The 27,830-nt window shown below is 37.3% G+C and overlaps 1 protein-coding gene across 1 annotated transcript in view; it reads left to right on the top strand.

Moving 5' to 3' along the window:
* The window catches only part of Cdk6 (cyclin dependent kinase 6), a 205,718-nt gene that overhangs the window by 174,927 nt on the left and 2,961 nt on the right, over positions 1-27,830 (top strand). The window contains exons 5-6 of the mRNA XM_076861099.2: positions 22,043-22,093; positions 26,722-26,857. Of these exons, the coding sequence (XP_076717214.1) occupies positions 22,043-22,093; positions 26,722-26,857 (187 nt within the window). The remainder of the gene's footprint in view (positions 1-22,042; positions 22,094-26,721; positions 26,858-27,830) is intronic.

Here is a 27,830-nt window from a genome sequence, read left to right as displayed (position 1 = left end):
AGTTGGAGCAGGGGGTGTATTATCTCCTGATCGACTCGGTATGCAGATTGTCAAGGAGAACCCAGAAAGGGGCATTCAGAGAGATACCCTTGGATTCAGACGATGAGCAGTTGGTAAAACTATACCAAGCTTTGGATCTTGCTTGCATTTTCCCTTTTGTTTTTCACTGGGCAGCATGTTCTTAAGTGATGACAGTTGGGCTGATGGAGAGCCGTTAGTCAGATCCAGTAACAGTATTAATCTGTGGTTGGAAATGACTGTTAAAGTAAGTGCCAGGCTATTCAGTTGTGGTTTTTCTTCCAACTTCCAATCATGCCAGGCTTCCAGCCGGAGGAATAGAGGCTGTGGTAAAGGAAACCGTTGGTAAACGAAAGAAACCAGAAACTGTCACTACCCATAACAACGAAACAACAAAAAAATTTGCAGAAAAGGAGGGGGGAGACAAAGGAAATTGTACAATGTGGTTTGAGCCTGCACAGTCTGGTTGAGGCATGAGGCTAGCATGGTGGTGTCCCAGGCACTGACTCCAATTTTCCAGTGAGGACAGGAAGGCCTTAAGCACCAAACCAACCATGCTCCCCAGTAATATGCTGAGCAAGAAAACTTTTCTTGAGGAGAATGACTAGTATTTAAGTGAGACTATTTTTGTCAATTTCCTAACCTACCTTCTCAGACCACTGCTACACAAAGGAGCCTGGGGGGTCTGGAAATCAAGTTATGTCAAGGGAATTTATCCCATAGTCCTTTACACTGAATTTTCTCAATAATGCTCAACAAGGTTGCTCCCATTCCCCAGTTATCGAGAAATGCATCCTGTACCTGCAAAGTGCTTAGCAAAAAGAGTCTATCTCCTGTTTCCTTATTTTATTTCCAGAACTTTAGACTGGCAACTCTCCATGAGTGTTCGCCAAAGCTCCAAGATATTTTTTAATACTTTAAGGAGAAAAAAAATCCTTTCGGTAAATCTATAGTCAGTGAACTGAAAAATTATATGGACATAAAAAGGAACAGAAAATGTAAGTGCTGCATACCTGAAGTATTTCTTCACCTCCTAACAAGAGAGTAGCTATTTTACCAGTCTACCAGATTCCAGTGATTCTGAGATATTCCTTTTTTTTCATGTTTGATTATTTCCAAAATCAAGATGTGAATCACAATCAATTGATGACATCTTAGATCTTATAAAATATGGTAGTTTTGCCTGAAAAGCAAAATTTAATAATTTTCTGCATATCATCAATATCCAGTGGTCAGTTTGGAGGGGGTCAAAGGGCATTTTCAAGCACAGGTAAAGAAAACATTTAATTCATGGATACTTTTATTATCGTTTAGTAACTGATGTCCTTTTGAGGCATATAAGGAATCTCAACCCTGGAATAGATTAAAGAAACTGAGGTTCAGAATTAGTGTTGCCCTCGCAGATGACATTTGGTCAGGGGCAGAGCAAGACTGGGGTTCTTGCCCAGGCTGGAGGGTCAACACAGGCTGTGTTGTCCTGCTCCCTTTCAGAGCAGGACAGGCAGACGCCACATTTGCTCTGAAGCATCTTTCTATCTGAGCATTGGCAGAACTCCCAAACAAGTGGGTAAAGGTACCAGAAAAGTTCAGCCTCAAATAAGGGGGTCAGTAAGACAGGAGACAGTAAAACTTTGTTCAGTAGGGGGACGTGGGATTGGTGTGGACTGTCATTCAGCTGCCCATTGCTCAGCTGGAAGCCTCCTCCCTATAGCAACGGAGGTTCCAGGTGCCAGGCTCATCTTTGACAATGGTTTCTTTAAAAAATAGTATTGGTGCTAATAAAATAATGCCAGATATACTAAACACTGATTTTTTATACATTTTGGTAAATTAATAAAGAAAAGCAGTTCAGTTCCCAATTACAGAAAATTAAAGTGTCTTTTAGACTTTTTAACATGTTAAAAAAAAAAAAAAAGGTAATCAAGGGCTGGGGCTATAGCTCAGTGGCAGAGCGCTTGCCTAGCACATATGACACACTGGGTTCGATCCTTGGCACCACATAAAGAGAAACAAAATAAAGGCATTCTGTCCATCTATGACTACACAAAAATTTTTTAAAAAATAATCAAGACTATGTATACTTATATACTAACATTACTCCATCTGAAAAGACATTTTAATGAGTAGTACATACAAATTAATTATCAAATTATTCCAAATTTTGTTTGTAATATAGTAAAATACTTTGGCTTTCTAAGTTTTGAAGGGCTCTAATTAATTAGCTGAGTAGTATGAATGTAGAAAATTTTTAATTTATCTTGAAACTCACTTTCTATATACTTTCCTCAAACACATAATTGTCCTATGAATACCATTGGATGTGCTCTTGACAATCTGATATTTGATCTCAACTGAGCTCTCAGTTCCTGTCTTTAAAATGAAGACAATAGTTACTTAGCAGAGTGTTGTTAAAATTAATTGAGATAATATATGTAAAATAAAACAAAGCAGCTATAATAAGCACTTGGTAACTTGTACTTGCTGCTGCTGTTGAAGAAGTTACTTACCCAACATTTTTTAGGTTGCACTGGGTCTTTTGTTGTTGGTGTTGTTTGTTGTTGTTGTTGTTTAATTTTTTTTTTTTTTTTTGGTTGTCAATAGACCTTTATTTTATTTATTTATATGTGATGCTGAGAATCGAACCCATTGCCTCACACCACTGAGCTACAACTCCAGCCCTGGTTTGAACTGGTTTTTTGTTTGTTTGTTTGTTTAATATTTATTTTTCAGTTGTAGTTGGACACAACACATTTATTTATTTATTTATTTATTTATTTATTTATTTATTTATTTATTTTTATGTGATGCTGAGAATTGAACCCGGGTCTCACACGTGCTAGGCAAGTACTCTACTGTTGAGCCACAACCCCAGCCCCTGCACTGGTTTTTAACCAGATAATTTTTCTTTCTTTTCTCTTTAACACCAGGTATTGAACTGAGGAGCACTTAACCACTGAGCCACATCCCCAGCCCCTTTTTTTAATTTTTTTTATTTTGAGACAGGATGTCATTAAATTGCTTAGAGCCTTGCTCATTTGCTAAGGCTGGCCTCAAAGTTGTCATCCTCCTGCCTAGGCCTCCCAAGTCTCGGGATTACAGGTGTGCACCACCACATCCAGATAACCACATAATTCCTTTTTTTTTTTTTTTTTGGTATCTCCATAATTTCTTAAAAATAATGACCTTAAGATTAAAAACTATATACTCCCTTAAGATTTCTTTTAGGATTATAATTTAGCCATATGGGCCAATTTCTTTTATAAATTGAAAAGACTCTAATTTGATTTTCAGGGAAAATGTGTCCCTCAGTTATGTATGATTCCAGAACTACCAGTGATGATCAAGAAATTAAACTGGTCTGTGGGTAATTAAACATCACATTGGAAATAGTCTTTTATTTTCTTAATATCTAAATCCAGAAGCAGTCTTTGAGAAAAATAGCAGTTGCCTTTAAAATCTTCAGTTTGGTCAGAGGCCTGTGAAACCCCATGGAATCTGACAGTCCCCTGTGGCCAGAGAGATACTTCTCATAGCTTTTTAGTTAGTTTGTTTGTTTAATGCCTACATATCTATCCTTTTCTAAGACCCCAGCAATATGTGACTGCATTCTTGCCTTTTATTTTTAACAACTTTTATTGTATCTTTCATATTAAAAAGTAGTACGTTACCAAAATTTGGGAATTTTTGATTTAGGAAAATACAAAGAATCGAAAGAAAATTAAATTAGATATCTATAAAATGTATGGATAGCTATAATATATAGATATCTATTATATATGGATAGCTTTAATTTAGATCTATGTTATAGATAATCTGTAATACCTAAAATTATATATAATAGATAAATAATATATCTTAACATTTTTATTATATCCTAATTTCTAGAATTTACATATAGTTATACATAATATGCATATATTTCCAGTCTTTCATATATTTTTTTACCAAAATGTGTTATCATACACACAGTTTGTTTGTTTTTTTTTAACTTCATTTTTCCCCCTGAACTCCTTTTATTTATTCATTTATAAATTTTTTAAGTTGTAGATGGATACAATATTTATTTATTTGTATGTGGTGCTGAGGATCGAACCCAGTGCCTCATATGTGTGTGAGGCAGGCACTCTACCACTGAGCCACAACCCCAGCCCACACAGTTTGTTTTTTTTACAAAATGCTGTTTTACTTATGAGTAACAAACATTGGATAATTACATCTTTTTGTTATAGTTGTAAAATCAAAAATATGTCAGATAGAGTCATAGGTCTCTAGAGAATGTGTAATGCAAATGCATCGTAAATATGAACCATATGCTCTCAATCTCCTTATTCTTATAAACTCCTTTGTTTGATAAACTAAATATACTGAGGCCAAAGATTGACTTTAACATTTGTCTTAAGTATGCTGTGATACATTTCATTTAAATATTTGATAAAATAGAATCAGTAAGAAATAATAATATACATCATCAATTCCAGCTTCTACTCTTACCACATGTATAACTCTGCCTGAGACCTAGGTGTCTCTCCTAAGGACTGCAATGCTTTTATTTCAGGGTTGTTAGTATAGATTAGAAATAAAATAATTACTTATCCCATTTCATTAAGCCAAATCATCTGACCATGCTAGAACTTGAGAAGTAGAAATTCACAGAAATTTTACTAGTGGTAAATAAACATGAATGAGAATGTTCATACCCACTTCTAAGTGGAACTACACATTCTCATGACGAGTTATTAATGCATTCCAGGAGTGTGGGGTATTTCATTTACTGCTCTCCTCCTAGCATCCAGAACCACATCCAATACTTCAGTGTTTCTCTCTTGTTCTAAAGAAGTCTCTACAGCAAACAACCCTGTCCTAGTCTAGAAATAGCATTGTTACCTGACAGACTGGTCTGCCAGCATGTCCAGTTTCCTGTGTTTTAGGGAGCTAGGATTAATCCCCATCACCAGTAAAGGGAAGTTGCAATAAATCATGAACCAAAAATAACCCCTTAGCTACTAAATTCTGCTTAGTAGGTGATTTCCCAGGGATGCTCCAATGCAGTGAGTCATCACTCTGAGCACTTATTAGTGCATCATTTCTCTTTTTTACTAACCGTCGGTGCTTTGGGTTGCATGTTTTTTAACCTTGGGAGCCCTCCTGGCAAGTTGAGTCTTCTCATTATGAAATGAAACAGACTCTGCTTCTTACCCTTTTCCTTTTGCTTCTACTTTTCCAATCAAAAATAATCCAAGATTCAGGAGAAAATCAGGATTATGACCTCAGATAAATGAGTGACATCTAAATTTCTCTAGGGTTCATAGCAGCACCAGCTCATTCCCCACGTAAAAATAAAAATGAAGACTAATATAAACCAACCTATATATTAGGTGGGATCTGTATCAAGAAAACTAGGGCTGGGGTTATGGCTCAGCGGTAAAGTGCTTCCCTAGCACAGGCGAGGCCCTGGGTTCGATCCTCAGCACCACATAAAAATAAATTAATTAATTAAAGATATTGTATCCAATTACAACTAAAAAATAATTTTTAAAAAAAGAAGACAATGACAATTATGAAGGGAAATTTCTACTACCAATCCAAAATGCATCATATAGCTACAATAATAAAAACAATGTACTACCAAGCAAACAAGTGACAGAAATTAATGGAATCACATAGAGAGCCAGAATGAAGACCCCTATTCAGGACAAGATATAATTTATCATAAAGCACAAATTGAGGAAGAGAGAATAGCTTGTTCAAAAAGTATACTAGGGCAACTGGTCAACTCATTGAAGGGAAAATGGTATTCTGAGTAAATTTTCACTGTTCCTTACTACAGAACAAGCAACATGGCTTCAAGAGTCACATGCTAAAATGAAACCATAAAAGGTTAAAGAACTCGTATTTTTCACCCTAGAATGGAGCTAGACTTTGAGAGCTTTAAAACGAAAGGATTTGTATATTTGACTGTGTAAAAAATTGAGAACCTTTGTCCATCAAAAAATAAAAATACTACACTACAGAGTTAAAAAGCATATGATAATCTCAGGGAAAATATTTTCAGTGAATATAGCAAAGGTTGAATCATCTTAATGAATAAGAAGCTCTTAAAATTAATTGGGAAACCACTGGCCTGTACAGCCGGGTGTAGCTACACCACTTTCATGTCCACATTATGTAAGTCACAGGGAGAAATAGGTTTTATAAACAGAATGCAGCCCAGACGACATGGAGAGTGAAAGAAATTGAGATCTATTTTCCATTCACATGTTCTTTGTTCAAAGGCAGTTTAAGGAAACTACACATTTATGCTATAAATACTTCAGGACAGTTTGTCTACACTGACACTTCCATTTCCTAAAATGAAACCCTGACTGGCCCACGGGGGAAAAAGGCTGGCTTTGTTCAACAGCTTTATTTCAACAGGCACATCCATATGGTAAGAACTTCCTCTGATGACTCATCCACAGTTGTCAAACATCAACTTTCCTTTGTTTGACCCGTGCAGAAATAAGGTCTGTGGAAGCACAGCACACGAGTCTGAATCATTTAATTGTGTTTTATTCGTATCTGAATTTGCATCTGTCACAAACCCACTGTGTCCACCATGAAAACACGCATTCTTCAAATATTACTGAAAAAAAAAAAATCCCTTTCCAATGGGTCTGTTCCTTCTAGATAGTCTGTGAAATTTCTGAGGAATGTTGTGGACTTTGTTTCCTGTGCTAAATTGTTGAGTTATCACACATTATTGGATTCCACCCAAAATGTGCTGGATACGGATATTATATTCACACAGGATACCAGTTGTCTTTTCCATTCATAAAGGGGGAAAAAAATTAAGCTCTACGTCATAAGCTATAAACTCTAAAAGAATAGGAGAAAATTTGTGTGCGAGTAATTTTTTAAAATGTGTCCTTGGCTCTTTTCTTCATGCAGGCGTGAGTCAATTCAGTCACAGCTTTGTTATGACTGCTAACCACTTTCTTGTCTCTTTGTACTTTTCATACCAAGGCTGCATAGCCAGGGTTCCCATCCTGCTTAGGATATGGTGCCATCTTAACTTGTTTGAGAAGAAAGAGATCTTTAGAGATGTCAACTCTTCCATTTCCGTATAAAAACAGAAAAGAATAGAAGTGATGTGGTTTGATTTCTCTCCTATTTGCTTTCCTCTGTCCCAAATTTTCTACAATGCTTACATATTTACTATCAGCAAAATAATTCATTTTTCAAGAATCCATCCAGCATTGAAAATATAAATGCTTTAAAAGATTAATCTGGCTCTTGGGTCAGTGCGGTTTTATCCTGATAAAAAAAAAAAAAATGCCAACTTTGTTGATTGATCACCACACTAGTCTCATAGTACTAGAGACAAGTAGATGATGTCACTGATATCCAAGGGCCAGAACTCATTTGTATGCTAAGCAGATTATAATTTTTTAAGAAAAAAATGAGAAAATCAGTTTTCCACTGTTCAAAGTATTTGTAACTAATGATCAAGTCCAATTTGAGACTATTTTTAGATCATTTGTAATACTCTATGAGTGATACTTGTGGTTCCCTTTTGAGCAAAACTGCTTTAAAAAGAAAAAAAAATTTACCAGCCACTCCAACTAACAGACATTTCCATTTCAGAAAATTTCTAGTGATTATTTTCCCCAAAAATCAATATTAAAATAGACTTGGAAAGACATCTTCTTGCTGACAGCTGGCTGATGTCAATATTAGAATCTTTGCAAGAGAAAGCATGTGGATATAAGCATAGATGTGACCATGCCCACAGCAGAGTTCATGAGACTGCCTTTGGCAAAAAATAAAAAATGTTGTGTCAAAGACAAAACCAGTGGATTCACAGAATCAAAGATGTGGTTTCAAAAGTCCCATTTTGGTAACCATTATATTTGTATTATATAAATATTTATATTTATACAATATATATTTCCTACTGAAATATATCTTTATTTAAAAAAGTAGTTTTTGTAGTTGTAGATGGTCAATGCTTTTATTTTATTTGTTTATTTTTATGTGGTGCTGAGGATAGAACCCAGTGCCTCATGCATGCTAGACAAGCACTCTGCCTCTAACTACAACCCCAGCCCAAATGGACTTAGTTTTGCATTTTTCTAACCTTATTCCTGTGTATTGTTTTCAGTACAGAAAGAAGAAAGCTGACTTACTTGGCTAATTTGTTTTCAGTGGTATATTTTCCTGATTAATCACAGGACTCTGTCTTGCCCTACCAACATAGCACTCCAGAGTCATTCTCAACCCAGATCACAGCCTGTCACTATCAATCAGACTGGACAGGACGAATTCTCCTTTTCATTATGTGTGAACCTCCATTGGTGGCTGCTTCTGGATCACACACACACTGGGTCTTCAAAAGTGCTTAAAGCCATAGGCAATGCTCTTTCCCCTGCAAAGACAGCAGGGTGCATATAGGTTTACAAGGTCCTTTGCTAGAAGAGAAAAGTAGCATTTCAATTTGGGGTGCAAGAGGAAGCTTCTCCTTATTAGTCCTTTTAGTACACAGGAGCAGTGAATTATTAGGGGAAAAAAGGAATGAAGTCCCCACCTCAACCACTTTCATTCTTAATTATTTTGAGTGACACTCATTTTAAATAGCCCACTCCAGTGAAACAACAAAGAGCTCTTACTCTTTTCTTCTCTGCACCTTCAACTGCTGGTTCTGGGTCTCCTGGATAGGGTGACAGTATCCCAGTTTGCCTGATCAGGAATGTTTCCCAGAATATTGGGTTTGCTGTGCTAAAAACCAGGACCATCCTGAGGAAGCTGGGCTTGTTGGTCCTCTGGTTCCTGGGACTTTCCCTACCCAAATGATCACATATCATTTCTCACTCATGTATAAATTCCCTATCAAAGCTTTTCTTTGCCTCCTAGAAAAGCACATTATGAAGCAAGGCAGGGAATTGTGAGACAGAATTATTTTATTATAGGGTGTGGTGAGGATCCTTCTAGTTTGGTTGAGGGAAGTCTCTAATTCATACTTCTTCTGTACAGTGGCCAAGCCCTGAGCCCCGTTAATAACTGAAACCTGACTGCTTAAGCTATGGCACTGATTTTGCCAGGTGTCCATGGTCATCTCTGATAATCTATTCTGTGTCTCCGAATACCATCATCAGTGTTGTCCAAATGGTCTTCCAGCATTTCATCAGTAAGGCTTTTTTCAGTACCAAACCCAACTTAAAATACCTATAGAATTATAGTATTGTAAGTAGAATTCCACAGGGAACAAGGAGGATCACCCAAATTGGTTATAAAGAGAAAACAGTGATTCCCAGAACATTAAGCCTGAGATTTCTAACTATTTAAATTTTATTAAAAAAAAAAAAACATAGTGAGAGGGTGATGACATGGGGACACCAAATCCTTGACTTCCCTCCGGTTTCTTAGTAATACTGAGGTTAAAAATGCTTCGCGCTCATTATAGCTTCCTCAGAATTCTTTTCCTGGTTGTTTTAGTCATCTTTTTCATGATTGTAACCAAAAGGCCTGACAAGAACCATTTTAGAGGAGGGAAAGTTTATTTGGGGCTCACAGTTTCAGAGATCTCAGCCCACAGGTGGCTGACTGTTCCTCTGGGCTTGAGGAAAGGCAGAATGTTGTGGAGGAAAGGTGTGGAGGGGGACCGCATCTCAGGACATGACAGTTAGGAAACAGAGAGAGACTCACACTCACCAGGAACAAAATATAAACCCCAAAGGCACACCCCCCAACAATCCACCTCTTCCAGCCACACCCTGCCTGCCTTCAGTTACCACTCAGTTAATCCCTGTTAGTGGATTAATGCACTGATTATGTTAAGGCTTTCATAACCCAATCCACCTCTAATCCATTGTGTCACACCTGAGCTTTTGGAGGACACCTCATGTAAATTTTACATTCTCAAATGCAAAGTCATTCAGTATTTACTAGTCATCTAACTTCAGAGTTAGAATGAGAATTCCAATCTATTAATGTAATTAGGAACCCAGCCTTTAGAGAGTACTCAGTATGTGATGGTTGCTTTTTAAATTTTAATTGTACAAAAGTATGGGATATAGTGCAAAATTCAGTACATGTATACCTGTATTTGTATGCTAACACAAATTTCAAATCAAATGATAAAAGCAGGATAATTAATATTTCATCCCCTTAAACGTATTTTAAATTTTTGATGAGCATATAGTAATTTGTACTTACTGAAGGGGTACAGTATGATATTTTCAGTACATATACATAATTATGTACTGCTCTGATCAAATCAGGGTAATTAATATTTCTATCTCCTTTTCATTACTGTTTTGAGCCTTTGAGTTCCTGCCACTTAGTTATTCATGAAATATACAAGAGGTTATTGTGAACTGTATAGTTCCCCCTCCTCTGTTGTGCGGAACATTGGAAGATATTCTGTCCAACTGTATTTGTGTACCCTTTATCCAGACTCTTTCTCTTTTTTTTTCTTTTAATATTTTTAGTTGTGGATGAGCACAATACCTTTATTTTATTTATTTTTATGTAGTGCTGAGGATTGAACCCAGTGCCTCATTTATGCTAGGACAGTGCTCTACCACTGAGCCACAACCCAGCCCTATCCAGCCTCTTTCTACCTCCTACCCTTCCTAGCATCTAGTAATCAGTATTACACATTCTGATCAACTGCTTTTTTTTTAATATCCTCATATGAAAGAAAACATGAGATAGCTGTCTCTGTGTGTCTGACTTACTTAACATGATGTCCTCCAGTTCCATCTGTTTACTACAAATTATATGATATCTTTCCTTTTATGAATGAATAGTACTCTATTGTGTGTATACATTACATTTTCTTAATCCATTCATGGGCTGATGAGATTGGGTCTGTATCTTAGCTATTGTGATGATGAAAGAAATAGAAGAGGTTACAAAACAATGGAAAGACAGAACTGTTTATGGAATTAATATTGTTAAAATGTCCATACTACACAAAGCAATACAAATGCTAACTGCATAATCATTCCTTACCATGTCTTAAGAATTACCCTGAGCCCTGTAATTGGAAGGCATGAGATAAGGGAGGCTTTGAAAGAATAATACACTTGTAATTTGGTAAAATATATACACATATATAATCAGAAAATACTTAAAAGAATACTTGGATTCTATGGGCTAGAGTTCTGGCTCAATAGTAGAGCACTCACCTAGCATGTGTGAGACACTAGGTTTGATTCTCAGCAGCACATTAAAAAAAAAAAATAGATATTGCGTCCATCTACAACTAAAAAAATAAATAAATAAATGGGAATTGAACCCAGGAGCACTTAACTACTGAGCCACGTCCCTAGTCCTATTTTTATATTGTATTTAGAGACAGGGTCTTACTGAGTTTCTAAGTACCTTGCTAATCTGCTAAAGGCTGCCTTTTGAACTCAAGATCCTCCTGCCTCAGCCTCCCAAGTTGCTGGGGTTACAGGCATGCGCCATCACACCTGACAACAACTACAAATATTGTTTTAAAAAAAGAATCTTGGATTCTAGACACACAAGAGACCAATAATGTTTGTCTCTGCTTTTGGACAAGAACATGCCAGCCTCACTTTCTAATGGTAAAGGTAAGAAAGGTGCATTGTATTTGGTAGTGTGAGGAAGGAAGTGTTGTTGAACTTACATTAGTATCCCCACAAAATTACTGTGTGAAGCTCTGACCCCATAAAGTGATGATATTTGGAGATAAGGCCTTTGGTGGGTTATTAGGTTTAAATGAGATAAGGAAGGAATTGTTTTTTAGTCATATAAAGTGGACTCAGTAAATATATTAATTTGTGAGTTTTGCAGTGATTCAGCAATCAGATGGTTTGGTGAGCTCTAGTTTAATTCTCATTGTGAATTAAAAACTAGTGACTGCTTACTACTACTGCTACTAGTTCGCCTTCTTCTCCTCCTTTGCTCTCACATTATTCATAGCTCAGTAAATGTGAGCCCACTATGGAGCAATAGAGTATTAACATCTGGTAACAAGAAGAAATTAATTCAGCTATTTATTTTTAGGGAAATTACCAGACTCATGGTCCCTCCTAAAGACAGATGCCCCACACTCTAACTTGTTAGAGACCTGAGTCTTTCCTGTAAGTGGTACCTCCTTTCCCTGGTAGAGGATTTTCTTCTCTGTGTGCCTGATTGGGAGACAGAACTTAGTCTCAGATTCTTCTTTCTGCCACAATCCTTCCTTTCCATTACTGGGCTTTTCATTTTTCTTCCATGGTCTTTCCCACCAGCCTTTCTTCCTTTCTGGGCTATTTCCTTCAAGGGCCTCTTTCCCTTCCATGCCCTCTGTCAACCTTTATTCATTTATTTTGCTTTTGCTACACTTTTTCTCAAGCTACTCTTTCTTGTCCTAGGGAGCCCATCCCTTAGGTGCAGCAAGGAAGGGCAGAATCCCCATCCTGATTGCCTCTTGCAGCTTCTGTAATAGTTTGGGCAAGATTGGGGATTTCAGAGAATAATTGTCGATTTTTGAATACCCATTATTTTCAGGCATTATTGTCTGGTACCTAGGGCAGACTGGTTAAAGCATCAATAGACACAGCAATATAAATCAAATCCAGGGGCTGGGTGTATAGCTCCATGGTATTCAGGCCATAGATTCAGGCCATATTATTACTTTATTCATAACTTGCCTAGTATGTGTGAAGCTCTGGGTTCAATTCTCAGTACCACATGTAAATAAATAAATAAATAAATAAAAATTTTAAGAAATCAAATCCAGTTTTGGTTCTCAGTATGTCTACATCTATTCAAAAAATAAAATTATATATATATATACATACACACAAATACATGCTCACACTTGAATTACCCAGAAATGAACCAGAAATAGGTTTTGAGATAAGGAGCTGAAATCAGTAGAAAGAAGGGGAAAAAAGCCTTCTTCCAGGGAGGAGCAGTAACCACTGAGTATGTATTAATATAGTATCAGTTATCGACAGACGGGGCAGTAAATTGTGTGCTCTGGATACAGAAACAACTGAAGGTTGGCCCTGTTCTCAGAGAGCCTCTGGTTGGTCTGTAGAAATGAAGAAGTCAAGAAGGAATTAAGAAAAAAAGTGAACAGATCACAGACACACAAGTAGCTGTGCAGTTGGCTTTCTTCTTTCTGGTTGTAAAATAGTGCTCATAAAATGCTTAGAAGAGATCATAAGGAGTTAGTTTATTATTTAATCCTATTTGATAAGTCAATAGGAAAGATTCCGGCCATATTATTACTTTATTCATAACTTGCAAAGCACAGGTCTTTAGGTGTGTACTTGATTGAGTATATGGTAAAATAAATGTCATTGTCCTTCACTACCGGGTACTGAGCCTTTCATATAATTAGGCCTAAAGCAATTTCCTTAGTATTTTTTTATTGTCCTGATTCTGTAAACTTTGCTTGGAAAAATAATTTCTTAAATACATTTTTCACAATTTGATTGAGATATTATAATTCACATATAATGCAACTCAGTATAAATAGTGACAGTTCAGGGGCTGGAGTTGTAGCTCAGTGGTAGAGGGCTTGCCTAGCACGTGTGAGGTACTGGGTCGTCCTCAGCACCACATAAAAGAAAAGGAAAATAAAGATATTGTGTTAATCTACAACTAAAAAAATATTTTTTAAAAAATATTGACAATTCAATAGTTTTAGTCTAACATATTCAGAGTTATGCCATCAACAGCACAATTAGTTTTGAACTCTCCACACTCATTAAGTCTGTCTTTATTCATCTCAATCTTCTGTAACAAAATACTATAAACTGGATGGCTTCTGAACAACTGAAATTTATTCCTTACAGTTCAGGAGACTGGCAAGTCCAGGATCAAGGCACCAGCAGATTCTCATCCAGCCAGGGCCACTTCTTTGTTCCTAGACAGCCCTCTTATGGCAAAAGGATGAGGGAGTCCTCTGGAGCCTCTTGGAAAGACACTAATCCCATCTATGACCTAATCACCCACCAAAGGCATCACCTCACGTTGGGGGTCAGGATTTCAGTATACAAATGTTGCAGGGACACAGACATTCAATCTACTGTAGAGTTACTTCCTGCCTAATCCCCTAGTCCCAAATGACCACTAATCTACTTTCTGACTCTATAGATCTGCCTGTTCTATATAAATAGACTCACACAGTTTGTAGCTGGCTTCTTGTACTTAGCATAATGGTTTTAAGGGTCATTCGCATTGCACCAGGACTTCATCCTTTTCATGACTAAACGAATCCCTTTGTAGGGCCATACCCAATTCCATTCATCAGCTGATGGACATTTGGGTTGCTGCCACTTTTTGTTTGTTAAGAATAATGCTATTATGAACCTTCACACACACAAGTGTTTGTGTGTACATAGGTTTTCAATTTGCTGAGGTATATACCTGGGGTGCTTGGGTATTATTCATTCTCTATACCTTTTTAACTATATTTAAAGATAATTTGACTTCTAATCACACATATACACATGCTCACACACACACACATGCAGACACATCTCATTCTTCCTGGCTTTACTAAAAGTACCAACTTAAGATCATGCTCCTTCCAAATCACATTCAGTCTTTCTTTGGATCATCTTATCTTAAATATCTTTTTATCTCTTCCCATTTCCTCATCTCACCTAGTTAGATCCTTGTCATCTCTTTGCACTGACCTCCTAGTTGACCCCCCTGGCTCAATCTCCAGCCCCCTTGATTCAACCCTGCTAAATTAATCTTTCTTAACACTGCTTCTATTTTGCTATCCCTTGAAGTCAATCAGAGAAGCCTAGCTACTTGCTCAGCTGTGTTTCCTCAGATAAGTCACTTCTCATCTGTAAAAAAGAGGTTAATCAGGCACCTCCAAATATTCTAGTAAAGAGTGAATGATTTCCTCAGCCTTCTGTCCCTCATCAGTAAAATGGGGTAAACTCCTCCATGTAGTGATGTTGCATTAGTTCATGTTGTCTCCTACAGGGACAGGGATCAATATGTTAGAGTGTGTGTGTGTGTGTGTGTGTGTGTGTGTGTGTGTGTGTGTGTAAGTTTATAAATTTATATTTTAATAAATTTACTTACATAAACACAAAATTGTGATATAATTTCAATACCTATTTTGTATGTATATTACACATTATATATAGACTATATGTAATATTACATAGTATGATCTATACTTTATATACCTTCTTCTTTTTTGAATCTGCCGGCTTCAGTTGCAGCCCTGTGTGCTTAGTGGGTGATCATTCATTGTTTACTAACTAAATCATTTAATTGATTTTCTGCTAAATCCCATTATTTGACTAGGTGGTAACTTGTAAGGTGATAGGTTAACTTTTTTAACTTAACAGATAACAACTCTAGAACAGAACAGAGGAGCAAGGATAAAAATGTAGAGTTATATTTTTCAAAAGGTCACTTCATGAACATGGAAAATTCCTCTACTAATCAAGAAAGATAGCAGCTGTAGTATAGCCACAGGTCAAATGCAGGTTACAAAGGTGCTCCATAGGGTGACCCATGACTTCCTTGTCTTTTTGGTACAATGAATGTATTATAAATGAAGTCTTTCATCTTTCATTATGCATGAATCATTTCCTCATACACACTTCTCATCTACGGAAATATACCCCACTTTTAAGTGCTATTTTCCACTGTTCAATGAGATTATGAATGATATTTATATGTTCATTTAGTTGCCTATTTAAAAAGACACTTAATCTGAATCATGATTCCTTTTGTAATTTGACCTGTAAAAATTCACCTCACTGATAACAGACTTTACTACATGGTGATTGATATTTTAATAACATTACCAATTCAGATGTAAGTAATCCTCACTGGAAATTTTATCGTCCACACATTACAAAAATACTTTCTTTCCTTTATAATGTTATAAGAGCTGTAATGTATAGTGGCCCAGAGAAAGGACTATTAAGCTTAAATATGATTTGGAGTTCACCACACGGTAAAAAAAAAAAAATGGCCTCTTCTTTCTTGTTCATCCTGTGAAATACTTGTACTGTCAACTGTGTATAATATCAGCTAGGAATAGGAGAGGGTGTCTGTGTATGTGTTTAGTCACCACTTATTGAAGGTCTGCTGGAAGCTGGGTATTCTCATAGATGATATATATTCATAATCTCACATAGTTGATCCTATGAGGTAGGCATCATTATCTCCATTTTACAAATGACGCAAATAAGGTGCAGAGAGGTGAGTATGGAGACAATCTTAGGAAGCAAAGAGAATCATAAGACAGGTGCCAGGAAATGCCAACATAAAACTGTAAATGGGATTCGTGAAATTGAGAGTTAACAAAGGTCTTTAGCAAATGAAGTTTGAGAAAGGTTATCCTAAACTACTGGAAAGTCATTTAAAGTAAGTAATTGTAGTTTTTGATATAGTAAAATAAGTGAAACTTGCTGACCTTATGCAATATCCTATATAATAAAAACATTTTCCTTGAATGTTGCTCTAGGAAAAGAATTTATTTTTAATTTTTTTTTAGTTGTAGATGAACATAATACCTTTATTTTATTTATTTACTTTTTATGTGGTGCTGAGGATCAAACCTAGTGCCTCTCACATGTGAGGCAAGCGTTCTACCCGTGAGCCACATCCCAGCCCTATTTTTAAATATTTTTATAGTAGGTGGACACAGTATCTTTATTTTATTTTTATGTGGTGCTGAGAATCGAACCCAGTGCCTCACTCATGCTAGGTGAGCACTCTACCAACTGAGCTATAACCCCAACCCTAGGAAAATAATTTATTCTGTCTTAATTTTGAGATGTTCTTGGTAGATGTTCTCTTTCCATTTTGTTATTTAACACCCCCTTATGTACTGTATAAAGCAGAAACATTTTACAAAATACAAAAACAGCCTTCAGATTTTCTATTCTCTATTGCTAATTTTATCTTTAAATAATTAATTAAAAAAGAATTGGGTTTGTCACCTAAAAGGTTTATGTCTAAAAGCAGGCAAGATGGTTTTGCTTAGTGGATTCTCGAAAAATAAATTGCATAGCTTTCATTTTTTATGGGCCTTTGTCTCATTATATAAAGAGCATTCTGCTTTTATTTTGGTCTCCAAGCATGGCAGCATGGCTTCTCTGAGTATATACTAGAATGTCCAGGAAGGTAGATTTTCAGGCAGTGGAAGAAAATAAGAGTTCAACATGGCTTTGGACCTCTTCAGGTTGTCTCTGTTATGTCTCTTTCAGCCTTTTATTTGCTTCTTCAACCATCTACTTCCTTCCAACTCTGTTCTATAATAAAGAACTAGTTACAATAATATAATAAAGAACTAGTATAATAAAGTCCAATTCATTGTATGTGTTAACCAAATTATTCCTACCATTATAAAATTATCTAAGGCTGTAGAAATAAACTCTCCACAAAACCAAAGATTATGTTCATATCCATCTATCTAAAACATGCCATAAATTAAATGAATTTAAGGATATTTAAGTCAGCTAACCCAAGGAGAGAATAACTATACATAAAGACACCTGATAGCCCCAAGATATTTTTTACCAGACAGCTTGATTTAAAGACAGATTATATCATGTATCTTTACATCTCCATATTATACCATAGCATCTCAAGATTTCACCATGATGAAATACTCCATCCTTCCTCTGAATCCCTTATACCTCTTCATGTTCCTGATGTACACATCATCCTCTCATATGGAAAAAAAAAATCTCCCGACAAAACTATTCAGAATTTTCAGCCAAAGACCAAATTGTTCTAAAAGTTTAGTCACATTCAAAATTCACCTCCTGGACTGTTCCCTCCTACATAACTCATTTCCATTTTCTTGTGACTATGTATTCTCATCCAGAGATGCATTTTAATTACTGATTGCATGCATTCAGGGCTTAGTAGCTATATATAACTCATACTGTATCTGCTGCAAACCTAAGTTAACAGAGCTCAGAGTCACACTCCCTAAGGTGGTGACCTGTACACCACATTGCTGTCTCAGAGCTTCTAGCATTCTCCAAGGCAGGTTTTGCTAAGTGTTCACAGAATAATGGTCAGGATTCAGACCTCTGCTTCCTGTACTCCTTATTAAAAGAAGCAAACTGATGGGCCAGTTCTAACTCAAGGATGGAAAAAGGCACATCATAACTGGGGCAAATTCCAGCCAATAAGTAAAGATAAGACTTTATATCCTGGCTGTATGGTAAAACATGACTTTGAAAGTGCTCTACTAGAACACCTACTTCGGAGCTGGGGTTGTGGCTCAGTGGCACATGCGAGGCCCTGGGTTCGATCCTCAGCACCACATAAAAATAAATAAATAAAATAAAGGTATTGTGTCCAACCACAATTTAAAAAAATAAATATTTAAAACACCTAGCCAATGTTAGCTTAAGCATAGCACACATTTGTTTAAAGGCATAATGGAGCTAACAAGAAATTTAGAATGTTGCTAGGGGACAGAAATGAAATGAAAAAGGAAATGAAACCCAAACAGTAAAGGTGCAACTGAATTTCAGGTCCCTGTTTCAGTGCTCACTGCTACAAACTAAAGATTGGTGTTCCTTTGATATATGTTGGTAAGGTAATGTGAAGTCCTAACCTTTAAGGTGTTAGGAGATGGGGCCTTTGAGAAGTGATGAGGTTTTGAGGGTGGAACCCTCACAAATGGGATCAGTGCCCATGTAAAAGAGGTCAGAGAGGTCCTTTACCCTTTCCACAGTGTGAGAAAGCAAGAAAAGAGCCATCCATTAACCTGGAAGTGGGCCCCTACTTACACTTCCCATCCTCCAGAACTGGAAATAAATTTCAGTTTTTGCAAGTGCCTTGGCCTGTGGTATTCTGTTTATATTCTGTTTATCAACCCAAACAGACCAAGACACATGCCCCAGAATAAGAGTTAGTCTTATGCCTTTGCCTAGGAGAAACATCCATTCACGATAGTCTGGTTTGTTTGTTTCCCAATAGCCATGGCCTACCTATGTATTTTAAGCTGTCCATGTCACTCTACGGGTAGTTTTGCCCTGCTTTTGTGGAGAACAGCTTCCTTCCTGAAAGGTGAGGGTTGGCATGTGTGCATAGACTTCACCAGCTCATCAGTTTAACTGATGCCCTCAATTTTGTCTATAAACTTGCTAAGCTGGCACACCCACCACTCTAGCCATTCAAGATGTATGCTTAACCAGGAGGGGTCAATTGTGTGTGTTCCTAAATCTCGTAATTCCTGTTATGCTTATTTTTTGTAATTTCATAATTGTTTTCATATTAAGGAAATAAATGGGTATGCAAAGAAAGAAAACTGTTGTTTCTATGAAACACAAGTTTGGTATTTTGGATAGAATGAAAAATTGTGTCTTGAGTAAGTGTGGGTAAAGCAACTCTTCAAAGATTGAGCTTGATGGGGAAGGACTTTAAAATCTAATATCCTAATACTATTGCATTGGGTATTAGGTGTCACTCTAAGAATTTTGGAGGGACCCCAAAGTTCAGACCATAGCCGCCAGTCACTAAGTTACAGAGAGTATCAGTTGATCTGGTGGATTGCTCGGTTCCCTGTTATAGTAGAGAAAGAATTTAAAGACACTTGCAAAGCAAACTGAATATAATACAGAATCCCACAGGCACCAGCTTGTGAAATATCAGGTCTCTGAAGTGCCCTTCAGAGTCCCATGCTGTTCTCTCTAGAGGATTAGCTGAGATGACTGAACTAACAGAACAAAATAAAAGTACTACAACATAATAGTGGAGTATACAGGCTTTGGGCAAGACAAACCCAGTTTGAATTTCATATCTGCAGTTTGATATGTATTAGTTAAGTCATGTGACTTAACTATCTCTGATCCCATTTCCTCATTTGAAAATCAGGACAATAATAATACTACATTTCTCCTGAAATTTTTGTGAGAATTACGAAGATCATATTTGGGGAGCACTTGGCACCATGCTAGATACAACAGTAAAATATCCCATTGTTTTCCCTGTTTTTATGGGCTTGTGTGTGTGTGTGGTGCTGGGGATTGAACCCAGGGCCTTGTGCATGCAAGGCAAGCACTCTACCAACTGAGCTATATCCCCAGCCCTTTATGGGCTTTTTTTTAATTGATTTTTTTTTTTTTTTTTAATGTGGTGCTGAGGATCAAACCCAGGGCCTTGCACATGCTAGGCAAGTGCTTTATCGCTGAGCCACAACCCCAGCCCTATGGTTTTGGTTTTTTGGTGTTTTTTTGTTTGTTTGTTTGTTTGTTTGTTTTAATTCTGATGTCTCCCTCTACCCCCAGTACTGAAATTGAACCCAGAGGCACGTTACCCAGTATTTTTTTTTTTTTTAATTTTGAGACAAGTGTCTCACTAAGTTGCTAAGACTGGGTCTTGATCTTGTGATCCTCCTACCTCAGCCTCCCAATTTGCTAGGATCATCTGCATGTGTCATTGTGCTTGCCTCACTGTGCTTTTTTTAAGGCTTGTGTAGGGGATGGGGATGTAGCTCAGTGGTAGAGCACATGCAGAATTCTGGGTTCCAGCACCCCAAAAAACAACTGTCTAGATGTCTTTTAGAACCCAATTCTATAATTCTTCATGAATTTGGCTACATAAGTGGTGTGCAAGCTGCCTGTATTTGTTTTCTAGGGCTGCCACAATAGCAGACTTAATAGCTTAAAGAACAGAAATGTATTCTCTCAGTTTTGTAGGCTGGAGGTCCAAGATCAAGGTGTCAACTTGATTTCTTCCAGGCCTCCCTCCTTGGCTTGCCTACTTGCTGGGTTCTGAGGTGGTCATTTCTCTGTGCACATGTATACCCCTGATGTCTCTTTGTCCAAATTTCTTTTTTGGACACCAGTCAAATTGGATTAGGGCCCACCCTAACTACCTTATTTTAATTACCCTTTAAGGTTCCTGTCACCAAATATAGTCAAACTTTGAGATACTAAAGGTTGAGCTTCAAAGTATAAATTTAAGGGGGACACAGTCCAGCCCAAAGTATTTTTCATCACATTTGGAAATAATTATCTTCAGGAATAATGACAGGAATACAAAGTAGGACTGAAGAATTTTTAGGTGTCTTCTAATGCTATGATTCTGTAGGACTCTCTGTATTTGACCTATACAGCAAGTGCATTGATTGTGCATAGAAAATATTTAAGAACTCGAGGCCTTATGAATTTATATCTAGTATAAAATGAAATATGGCTCCTGATAATAGGCCACAAATATTTTACAATATATTAGTGTTGAAAATACCTGCTTCTGATGAGCTAGGAGTTAGGAGAGAATATACTTGTGGATGATAGGTATATACAAAGTCAAGTGAAATATTTGGTAACCATGTACCTGTTAAGGTAAAGCATTAGGACAAAGATTATGGGGAAACCTAGAGAAGTCCCTGACCACTCTCAAGGACCTATTTGACCTGTTTGGGAAAACACCAAAAATATTACGAAGTGAGCTTATTTAATTGCCAGTTAAAGGATCAGTGTAGACCAGGAGGGCTGTGTGTGCAGAAGAGGACACAATCATCTCTGAAGCCTGGAGTAAAGATTTTTGATCTCTTCACGATTAGCAACCATAATATTAGGAGAAAGGAAGAGGGCATTATCAAGAAAACAGACCCAGAAATGGCTCGCTGCAGATTTAGGACAAATAGGAGAGAGGCCCATGAGGAAGTGGTGTAAATCGTGCTCTGAGAAGCATCTCATCAAGAATAGCTTCAGAGAGTCTCATCTACCCCTGGGGTGAGAACAGGACCAGGATGTGTTCTGCCCTGTCACAAAGTGAACACCAACATCACAACCTGAGTTGATGGTGGGAGGGTTCTTGTTGCAGTGACGGCCAATAGAATACTCATGACGTGAAACACCAGAGTCAGGTATCATCGGCTGCTTGTGAGTGATCCTTACCATAAGTGAAAGTAGGGGTCACTTCACTGGCCAGAGGAAAGACATCACCGTTCTTTCCTCCTTTTCCCACTCACAGAGAATATTTTGCTTCCTACTGAACAATGATAATGGCAAATATGATTGAAATGTAACCTGAGATAATTCCTTAAGATCTATCTTTTTTCTTTTAGGCCTCTTTTTCGTGGAAGTTCTGATGTCGATCAACTAGGAAAAATCTTGGAGTAAGTAATCACTGTAATCAATGTCTATATAGCATGGAAACATTTACAATGACTTTTTCTGACTTTCATATAATATGTTTATCTCTTGTCTTTCTTACCCCCAAGCTGCTGCTGCAGACAGTATTATTTGTGTGGTGAGTGGGGACAGGGTATAAGTACTGTCTTATGAGTCCACCATGATGTGTGGTCTGACTGCTGTGCTTTGGAGGCTTGTGTGCTGCTTGTGTGGATCTTTTTGCTGCCCCTCTTTCTCCGCTAAGCTCCACCTCTTTGGAGCAGATGTGTTGTCTGCTCATGGTTATTTCAAACATTCCCAACAGAGGTAAGGCACTTGGCGGCTTAATAACCCATCCTTTTCCAGAGGGCTTCCTGTCCATATCAAATATCCTTGGTCATCCAGGTTGTTTTGCATTGTTTTTGTTTGTTTGTTTGTTTGTTTATTTGTTTTGATTTGATTTGATTTCCTGGGCTATGACTGGGATGCTACACCATCCTGTTTTCTTTGGAGCACCAAATAAGAAATGAGAATCCTAGATTCTCATTCTAGATCTGTGGCTAACTAACTGCAACCTTGAGAAAGTCATTTAAAACACCCTGTCAAAGGCTTGCAAAGTGTTTGGCACGTAGTAAGTGCTTTAACAGTGTTAATGATTGTTGTTGGTATTATAATTCATCACTAATTATTCAATCTTTTTGTTTCTTAACTTCATTTGAGAAATGAAACTGTAACTTGAGTTCTCCATATGATCCTTTCTTGGTCTCAAAATTCTGGGTTCCAGTTGTTACATTGCTCCTTGATAGTTTGCAGAACTCTATTCACGACTGCATGTTGGTGCCTGTGAGGGTCTGTCTGCTTTAATGTTCATAGAGTATAACCAGAACATTTCTTCTCACAGCGTGCAGCATGGCATCTTTTTGGGGTTTGTGCATTTACTAAACCCCATCAGCACTGGGGTGGAGTAAAGAGAAAGTGGGTACTCTGACTAAAAATAGCAGTGATCATTGCTCTGTGACATTTTCTAGGAATCCTGGTAAATTTTATGAAATCTGAAGTCTGTAAGACTGCAAAAAAGAACAGAAGTTTATGTTAGCACTATCTATTCAAGCATAACTGCTTAAAAGAATTAGAATAAAAATGAAACCAGACTTTGTTCTGGTGACTGGAAGCACCTCTGATAGCCCTCCTCTGGTGCCAATGTTACCCTGAGTCAGAACCCAATGACTTTAAGACCTAAAAAACATTTGCAAGTTTTGTCTGGTTTTTGGTTCTTGGTTTTATCTGGGGGCTTCCCAGGTCCGGGGCTGCTGCCAATAACTGACCACTCTTTGAGATGGATAAATTCAGCCTTCAAGTTGCCCTCTTTCTAGATATCAGGTCCATTGATCATTTAGTGGTGAACTTGCAACTGTTCTGCCCATGGTCACTGGACACAATTTGTGTGCATGTGACCCTAAAGAGGGAAATATGAATCCCAGCTGCTCAGGAGGCTGAGGCAGGAGAATCATGAGATCAAAGCCAGCCTCAGCCAAAAGCAAGGCACTAAGCAACTCAGTGAGACCATGTCTCTAAATAAAAGACAAAAATAGGGCTGGGGGGTGTGACTTGGTGGTTGAATGCCCCAGAGTTCAATCTCCTCTACCTGCACCCCACACACACAAAAAAAAAGAGGGAACCATGAAAGTCGAACCTTCCAGTGCCCCTCAGTTGAAAGGAAAGACACTTTGTACTGAACTCAGCTTTCCAGGCTCAGAAGACCATCACCTGCTCTCCCTTATTTAAACTACCTGGGGTTTCTGTTCTCCTCCAGCACAGCCTGCAATCTTGTCAGCATTCCCTTAGTACGTGAAGCCAGTACAGTGGACCAGAAGGAATATTTGACTAGCCTGTCTGACGTACTTCCAAGGGAAAGCTGGTTCCACTTTTGGCAAAGGCCTGACAATCCTAGGTTGCCAGGAGTAAAGAAGCTGTAAAGTTCGATTGTGCCTTTAGATTTTATTTTTCAGTTTCTGGCATTGTATCATCAAAATTATTATGTTTTATTTCCTCTGAATACATTACCTTGCCAGAGAAAAGGGACAATGCTGCACCCTAGTGTCACTGTTAAAGTACTTGAGAAATTTTTTCTAACAACACCATTTATAGATCTTGTATCCTGTCAGTCTTTCCAGTATAAATCTCAAGTATTTAAGGCTTATATTCAGTGGTTCAAATGGTGGAATGTGATGCAATTACTTCTTAATGAGCCGATCAGGATTTCACAATGCTCATATATGGACCATAAAAGTTCACACTGGACATAAGACTGAATTTTCTTTTAAAAGGAAAAGCTGTATTTGCATAATCTTTTTTATCTTATTTTTATTCTAATTTGTTATATATGACAGCAGAATGCATTACAGTTCATATTACACATATAGAGCACAATTTTTCCTATCTCTGATTGTATACAAAATATATCCATACCATTTATGTCTTCATACATGTTATATTTGCATAATCTTAAAGAGAAATGTTTGTGTTTAAGGAGATTTTTACTTTCAAAAAACAAGCACTAAAAAAAAAGAAGGCAAAAAAACAAACACTTTAAAATGAAACCATGTTTTTAGCTTGTGACATGACATTTTATCACATTTTTAAGAACAGTATCATCATTAAATGGAAATAACTATATTTGTCTACATATATGTGTGTATACACATATATTCAAAGCTGCAAATCAAAAGAATTTTAATTATTTCTAAAAATTTCTATAATCAATTTTTAGCAAAAATGCTGCTGTAAAAGAAAAACTAAAAAGGAATGAAAGAAAATTTTAAAGGATTTTTAATACACATTCTTGTTTGCCACCTCTGCCCTATCCCATCTATCCAAACATATACACATTCATCTCCTTTCATAGTTAATAATGGCATTTTTGTTTTCTTCTTTTATTCATGAGGGGTGGTATGCTGGAAATTGAATCCAAAACCTGAATTCTGAGCTTATGCTCCACTACTGAGCTACACCCCCAGCCCATTCTCTTTTTCTTACTCTTACTGTCGACCGTGCTATTAAACTTTTGGATATTGCTCAAGTTGGTTCCAGTAAATATGTCCATGTGCCTGCCTTTGCCTCAATAATGTGACTCTTTCAGATGCCCAACAGAAGCAGAATTAGTGTCTTGCCCCAGACACCCAGTGACAGGTGCAATGATCCAGGGGTATATATGCTCCTCCCTAGGTGAGGTCTGTCACCTGGTCTTTGTTTAGGTCAGGGTAAGAGAAACAAAGCCTTGCAGATCTTGTGACATTTACCACCTTATCTTCCTGAAACCTGGAAATCCTTTCATGAGGTCACCCCTTCCTAGGCCAAGTCTTAGAAAGTACAAACCAAGGAGAAGACTCTAAGATGAACCATGAAATGGTAGCATCATTTCTAACTGGAATAAATCAGTTTAACTCAGAATTTGACTGTATGTCCTGTCCACAAAATTATGACTTTTATTTTTAGTTTGGAGTTAGCCATTTTTTGTGAGATATAAGTTCTTGCATTCTCTGATTTCCCTTATTCAAACCCACCTAACCACCTTTACATCAACTGTAAATAATATCTATATAATGTGTAAATTATGCAGGGCCACTGGCTCATGAATATTTCTGAAAAATTTTAAGCTTACACATAACTAGGAGTCAAGCAGTTCCTATTTGCAGTGCATTAATGATATATTTCCTTTCTTAATGCACTTTACATTAATAACATTTTCTAACTATGATAATAATGAATAATTATATTGACTGTGTGTCCTGTGTGTATTATATACTTTCTATAAATTATCACTGACCTTCATTGCAGCCATAAATTACCATCGCTGTATACATAAAAATACCAAGAGTCACAGATGTCAAAACAATTTGGTTTTAGTACCAATAAGTGAGAGGTGTGGAATTTGAACCCAGATCTACCTCTTTCCAAAGCCCATGCTCTCTTTATCACTTAGTATTCTCTCTACGTCTCTGATCCCGGAATGGTTTTCAGAGGAAATGTGAATGATATTCTTATGGTTTATTGTTTTCTTGCTCTGGAATACTGTAGAGTTCTTTATAAAATAGTGTTTGCATAAAATAGAACATACCTTTTAGTCTTTTTTCTTTGTCTGATTCCAATGTATGTAATCTCTGTTTGGGGAATTATTCTTTAACCAAATGGATGTATTAATGAAACCATGACAGCAAGCATGTCCTCACTGAGATGTTCCATCAGAACACAAAGAACCTCGTGGGCATAAAGGAAGATACTTTATACCCATGCGGTCTCCTTTGAATCCACAGGTCCTGCTTTGTCAGTATGTTAGGGTTTGCTCTTAATATATGCCCCATTTCTACATCATCTCATATTTTTAATCTGCTGCCAGAGTAATCCTTTATCTCCTTCCAATGAATTTTACAATTTTCCTATAAGCTTACCTATCCTCTCCTGTTAGATGATCACCATATTGCAGTAGGGCAGAGACAAATAGTCATAAAGTGAATTTCTCCTGGGGAATCTCTGTCCCCAGTGCCTATCTCAAGAGCTTTTGCTCTCTTTACAATTTGGTGAAGAAACAACTTGGCATAGCAGCTAATGCTCACATTCACGTGTTCTTTCCTAGTGTAATTGGACTCCCAGGAGAAGAGGACTGGCCTAGAGACGTTGCCCTTCCCAGGCAGGCTTTTCATTCCAAATCTGCTCAACCTATTGAGAAGTTTGTATCAGATATCGACGAACTTGGCAAAGACCTGCTTCTGGTAAGTTCATGCAGTTCTGTGCCCTGGGCTGGTATTATTCATACTGAGCTCTGGGCACAAGAATCCGTTCAGCAAGGGCTACGGCCATCACAGCTGGCTGCAGTTTCTTCATGGGTTTTGTGGATTTTGATTCTGGAATATCCTTCTGATCCACACTCTGAATAAAATCTGCCATCTTTGAATGAAGCCTTAGAAGCTTCTGTCTGGATTTGCTTGGGCATATACTTGTTTAGAAGTAAATATTATCTTTCCTTGTTTAAAGTTCGTGCTGCTTTAAGTAACTTGTTTGTCATTTTAAGGTCCTTTTCATAAATAGTAACATCTTGGTGGAATGTTTTTCCAAAGGAACCAAGTAACAAAACTCCTTCTGGGACCAATTTCTTAAGATTTAAGTATTTAACATGCCATGCACATATAAAATCCTTGAGACTCAAACTCATAATACTTGGTGGTATACCTAAGTTTCTGAATTCAAAGGCCAGAAAAATAGGTACAGAAGAGTATACCTATTAGGAGCTTCTCTTGGTGACAGAACCCAGTCAGTAACAGGTATATCCTTTACCTCCTGAATTAAGAGTCTCAGACATCTGCTTCAGGCTGTGGTCAAGTGCAGGTGTTCTCCACAAGAAGCAGCAGCTCCCTGGGGCATGTTTTCCTTATGGCAGTAGGTAGATGCTCCCAGAAGGCAGGCGAGAACATACAGTGCCCCCAAAGGCCTAGGCTTAGAAGAATCATCCTGCCACAGTCGTCTTTCCACATTCTGTTATCCAAATCAAGTTACATAGCCAAGGCCAACTTGAAATGGAGGAAGGATTACCCCTCCTTTGGAGGGAGAAGAGAGAAGAAAGGGAGTATATGCGAAAAATTATCCAGTCTATCACAGTATTTGAGTCTTGGCTAAGTTAGGATTCTAAAACCTCATTTTGTACGTAGTTATTTGGCAATGAAATTAAATTTTTGTGCAGAAGCAATA

The sequence above is a fragment of the Callospermophilus lateralis genome, chromosome 1 (genome assembly GCF_048772815.1).
Source record: "Callospermophilus lateralis isolate mCalLat2 chromosome 1, mCalLat2.hap1, whole genome shotgun sequence".
NCBI lineage: Eukaryota > Metazoa > Chordata > Mammalia > Rodentia > Sciuridae > Callospermophilus > Callospermophilus lateralis.
Note: the sequence above shows the minus strand (reverse complement) of the source record. Positions and strands in the feature narration are given on the sequence as shown.